The sequence below is a fragment of the Etheostoma spectabile genome, chromosome 6, assembly GCF_008692095.1.
Source record: "Etheostoma spectabile isolate EspeVRDwgs_2016 chromosome 6, UIUC_Espe_1.0, whole genome shotgun sequence".
Lineage (NCBI taxonomy): Eukaryota > Metazoa > Chordata > Actinopteri > Perciformes > Percidae > Etheostoma > Etheostoma spectabile.
The window spans coordinates 21,826,579-21,832,404 of NC_045738.1; the positions used below are offsets into that span (position 1 = coordinate 21,826,579).

General features: G+C 39.6%; 1 protein-coding gene across 4 annotated transcripts in view; it reads right to left on the minus strand.

The window, feature by feature from the left end:
* vps13b (vacuolar protein sorting 13 homolog B) overlaps positions 1-5,826 on the minus strand; it is a 354,534-nt gene that overhangs the window by 310,525 nt on the left and 38,183 nt on the right. For all 4 annotated transcript variants that reach the window (XR_004332501.1, XR_004332502.1, XM_032519244.1 and 1 more), the window contains exons 6-7: positions 5,042-5,223; positions 3,155-3,329 (exon numbers count right to left, since the gene is read on the minus strand). Coding sequence is in view for 2 of the 4 variants with exons in the window: in XM_032519244.1 (XP_032375135.1) it covers positions 3,155-3,329; positions 5,042-5,223 (357 nt within the window). In the remaining 2 variants the exon portion in view is untranslated. The remainder of the gene's footprint in view (positions 1-3,154; positions 3,330-5,041; positions 5,224-5,826) is intronic.

The following is a 5,826-nucleotide window of genomic DNA, read 5'->3' on the forward strand; positions in this document are numbered from 1 at the left end:
ACAGACAGACAGACAGACAGACAGACGTACGTACGTACACGCACACACACCCCCTACATTGATATAAAAGAATGGAACACATATCATGTGTGTTACATATTGTTTCAATTTAACACTACCAGCTTGCCATTAACATCAAAATGTTTTAAAATCCATTTTAGCAGTCATGGCAGGAGAATATAAAATGCTCTGCAGGACAAAAAGCTGTTTCATCCATATCCATAGACTTCTAAACTCAATGGCCTCCATGTCTTCACACCAATATTAAAAAGTGAAAAGATGATTAAAAAGAGGCCCTGTCACGTCACTCGGCTAGCATAAGGGAGCCACATGAGGTTTATAATGGGCAGATAGCCTGTGGCCTCTGGCTGATATGTGTGTGATGGTCCATTCCATTCAATAGGGCTCTAAGGACTCTGTGGCTCTCCTACAAAGCAAACACTAAACAAAGAAAGAAACACACACACACACCACACACACAACACACACCACACACACACACACACACACACACACACACACACACACACACACACACACACACACACACACACCACACACACACACACACACACACACAACGCCACGCACGCACGCACGCACGCACGCACGCACGCACGCACGCACGCACACGCACGCACAACATTTAGCAGCCACAGTCCTCAGTTATAATTCTTCACATACTTGTTGAAACTGTACAGTTTCGGTGCCGTGACAGCTGGGCCATTCAAGCATGTTAGTCATCTATGTTTCCAACCGCTGAAATTGTACAGTATTTCACAGCCTTCATGAATTTCAGACAGTAGGAAAAATAGCTGTCTAATCCTGACAGAAAGGTTGCTTTGGTTACTGACACAATAAGTATCCCGCAATGTTCCCTTATTAGGGATATTAATTAAAGAAACACTGGCTTACCTAAAAGAGAAAAATCAAACAAAAGCATGCAGCCACAGTGCACATAAACACATTACAAGGCTTTTCCACTTTTAACAGGAAAAAAGAAAAACCACCTTCACACGGACACACCACACACACACACACACACACACACACACACACACACACACACACACACAGAGCATTGGAGCCAGATGATAAAGGAAAGACTCACAGCCTATGGGAAATCAAATGAGTGTGATGAAGTACTACGGACAACATTGGAATCATGTTGCAGCAATCATGTGACAATGATTGTTTCCTACAAACTACAACCCACTAAAATAAATATGCATGTAAGCCAAGTCAGTCACTATAAGCGTCAACATACGTGAATTTTGTAAAATTCAAACTATCAATGGTGAAGGCTGTCAGTCATTGTTAGCAAAAACAAATACATCATATTTTCTTATCACAAATAATAAATCACTTAAGATGTTATTCTGCTGCTATTACTGAGAGAATTAAGTATAATTCCTTAAATCTGAATGAATACACTAAAACCATATGTTCCTGCAGAAGCCCAAAAAATGCCTCCCAACAAACACCCCACCCCCCCACGCCAGCGTCTTCACTCTGTCGATGACTTCTTGCATAACAAGATCTGGGGGTGCTCAGGTTCCAAGAGCTGGTCCCCTCTTGTATATTTTTGTGATGGGATACTAATTCATTCTCAGAGGCTCTGCATAGCAGTAGCATGACACCGACTCTTACATCTGGCAATGGACACTGAACTGGAAGCTGCGCCAACTTGCCATAAAAGTTCCAGGCCAACAAGCAGGGAGCAAGCTAGAGGGAGTGAGCAAATGGTTGTATTGTGTTGGGCTGCTTCCCCTCTGCCCACCACTTCCCGTGCACCATAATTTGCTCCTGGTGCTACAGAGGCCCAGCGGGACCTGGGACTTGATCCTGTTTTATTTGGCTGAGATGAAGATGAGCATTTGGGGAGATGGGCGTTTAGGGAAAGAGGTGGGGTTTTTTTAAAGACAGAAGTGCCTGTGTTTGATTCATCCTTGTGTCTTCCCTTCATCCTCCTTTCTCCTGCCTCTATCCACATGGAGGGGATCAGGCTTGACGACAATGGTCTGTGTTGAGTTACACGCTCCAGCTTTTGTTTGTGGAAAAAGCAGGAGGAGCGCACACCATGGTCAAAATGATGTTAAATGTCCCGTTTAAGAAAAGCAGCATATGGACAGACATAGCCCCTGAACAGAACAAGGCAACATCCAAAGTGTCATGAAAACACTGTCTAAGGAAAACCTTCAAAGCTTTGTGCATGGTCAAATGGCTCATTAACCACTTCAGAGCTTTCAACCACATTTTGTCTGTGAAATATGACTGCAACAGGAACTATACTGACACACCGCTTTGAGACCTCAATATTTAATTTCCAAATTAATTTTGTGCTCATATTATGCTTTTTGGCTTTTTCCTTTTCCTTTGTGTTATGTATCTTTTTTGAGCATGTTATAGGTTTACAAAGTGAAAAAGCCCAGAGTTCACCCCAAAAGGGACTTACCATCTCCAACAGAAAACACTGTTCACAAACTGCTCCAAACAGCACTATTATATGTCAGATTGCTGACACAGAGAGAAAAAAAGACCGTCGTGGTGAGAAAGAATGAACAGGGTGAGTTTGGACATTTGCGACTGAGAGCCTTGAGCCAGGTGGGAGCGAATGAACTCTGTGAGATCTGTCTGACAATATGCTCGGTCTATGTGAAGTCGGCAAAATAAAGAGCTGTGCAACATTCCTTCCCGAGAGTGTGGTGTCCTGTGTAAACAGCGGTCTGCAACAGCAGAGCCGCTATACAGAGTTTTTATGTAAATCTCTTGTTTATGTAAAAGTTGAAATAATAATAGTGATAACATAAAGTGCTAATTTAATCTACACAGCTCTATCAAAAAGGAAATATCTCTCCATTCCAGTTCTTTGCTTGTGATGATGGGTAAAAATGTACAGCTATAACAACTACCTTATTTTCTTTTTTGGAGGTAATCAAATAAATAAAGAGCAGAAATGACAGCCTAATTAACATTACTGAGTACTTACATATGTTCTTGCATAAGTTCTAGCAACTGCTGCTACTGAAAGAAGTTTAAACAAAAACAAAAAAAACACCAGATAAAGTAAAGCAACCCAAAGTTTTGTTTTAGATAACAATAGATCAGACAAAAAATCTTATGGTCAGAGACAAAATTGTCAATGCCCACTCACCAGGTAAAATCGCTCCAGCTTCCCTGACATGAACACTGCCCTCTTCTCCCTCGCCCTCTTTGTGTCCTCCAATTTCCCCATAGTAGAGGGCAATAATCAGCTCTAAAATGCGGATAAACATGGGCAGCTGCTGATCTGTAATGGACAACTTCAGGCTCTCCACCATGGTCTGGATCTGAGGAAACATAGGAAAAGAAAATCATAAGAGATGGTTTAAATTTTGAGATTTGATTCGTTAAATTATACGTTTAGATGATTCTAGTGGGCTCCCGCTTAATGTGAATAGGAATGTTTAATAAAAAAAAAAAGGGTAGAGCTGCCTCGGGCCCTGTAAGAAGTGGTATGGCTGCCCCTCTGGCTAACTGGTGGATGTTGAGCGTTGGAAGATGGAAATCTTTGCTCCCTTTAAATGACATACAGCTATAAACCACAAATTATGCTCTGAATACAAGGAGATGTACTGCATATAGTAACAAGAAGGAAGTAGATATATTCCATGAAATAAAAACAATGTCAGGAAAAAAGAAGGCAGGTCCAAATGTACCCACATAATACGTGTAATGTGAACCAATGTGTTTACTGTAATTAACTACAGCAGTAACTGAACTTATTATTTAGGCTGAGGGGTTTGTAATATATATTTTGTATACAGGGTGAATCAAATATAAATAAACAGCCTGTTGATAAAAATTATTTAACAGAAAAATAGGGCCTAATTAAATGTACCATTATGAAGCTTTCTAGTGGAAAGATGACAAATGCAATGAAGACAACAATAAACCAAAGACAGCCGCAATCAATTTTCTGGCTAGACTGTACAAACCTTTACAGAATCTCTCAACTTTAACCTAGTGTTTTGAGGATAAAAATGCATTACCTAAAGAATTATGAGGACTCTTTCCAGCAGAAATAGTTTACTTCTACCGAGAAAAACAAATGTCTAACACATTAAGGAACAAGACAGCTAAGACTGTGCAATTTTCAAAAACCGTCTTCCACCGTTCCACTGACATTGAGTAGAAAAATGATAGTGACTGCTTTTGATAATTCTCTAGTGAGAGGAGTACTTTTTGGTTTGTTTGTTTGCTTTGTTGTTTTGAAATTAAGCTAATTTGAGATTGATTTTCAACATCTGTCCAAAAGCTGTTGGTTTATGACACAATATAGTAATCTGGTCTGGGTGTTCTCAATTTCATTAATATGGTTGACAAGTTATTGAACAAACATTGACTAAATTGGATAGGAATAGCATATTCTTCTCTAGAATAGCTTTTTCAAACCTGACAGGATTAAACAAAGAGCCATGTTTTCAGAAAGGCAAACCAAACTGAGGTGCTGATAAAAGTCTTATCTCTTTAGAGACCACTTGCGTCAAAATCAAAAACTGATTGTACTACAGTGACCCATCATATTATTTGTAGCATTCATTTTTAATTTTAATCTGTTTATTCATCCCCAATGGGGAAATTACAATTTAAACTCTGTGTCCACACTTTGTTACTTATCACACACAGTCCTGAACTACACACACACATGCTCAGGATCTATACATGCCCTAATGAAGAGATGTCAGAGTGAGTGAATTAGCTTGCATTTTAGTGGCCTGTCGTCTTCTTTCATTCATATTGAGAACAATGGACTGAAATTAGTCACTATCCTGTTCTTGATTTAAGAACAGCTAACTTTAAAAAAAAAAGTGTCATGTTCCTGTAACAACTGTAAGCTTGTTTGACAAATTTAAACTTTTCCATCCCTAGCATGTGTGGCATGTTGGGATGATACCAAAATGACATCAGATTAACACATGTAAACACCTTTTTCTAGAGCTTGAGCTCTGAGAAAACAATGCAGGTTATTGAGATATTGCTCAAATATGGACTTTCTCACTTTGATGACAGATGGGATCTTGGAATTGATGTTGTCGTAGGTAAAATGGAGACGTGTTCTGAAGGAGCATTTGTACAGCAGCGGATCCTGGTAAAACTCGATCTTGCCACTAGCATTCCGCTTGTCCAAGCACACAGTACAGTCAGCAAAGTTGATCACTTTCCTTAGGACCAGCTCTGGAGCTTTGCAAAGAAAAAAGAAAATGAAATAATTATAGATAATTTTGCATTGAACACATACTGTAAGAGCTTGACACAACGTTTGAACATACATGCATTAGAGTATGCACACAAAGAAATGCACATCTACAATCTATCATACACACAGTAACAGAGTGCAGGCCCTGTCAGTAAATCCTTATTATCTGTGATCTAGGGAATAAAGGGAGATGACACTCAGCAGACATCACAGAGTTGTTGTGTAATGTAACATTTACAAGTGGTACAACCAAGTGGTGTGTGTAGCGTTTATCAGATTCTTAGTTGTCACTGACTCACTCACCCATGACAGACTGATAACATGACTCATCATTCCCTGAATTGTTTCACTCTCCAAACAGTACCAGTAACTACTGTAACTACATGCTTAACATGTTGGATAAGGGCCCCCCGTAACAAGAAATTCCAGAGTGATAACAGTGACTGAAATGACTACTTTTTGAATTCTTTGTTGAGTAAGGCTTTTGTGGCTCCATATAAAGAACCAGTTCTTTTTTCAAGGTAATGATGGTAGTTCAAGTTAAAAATGTAATTCTCTGGCAGTAAGCCGAGAAACCCAGGAGTTTG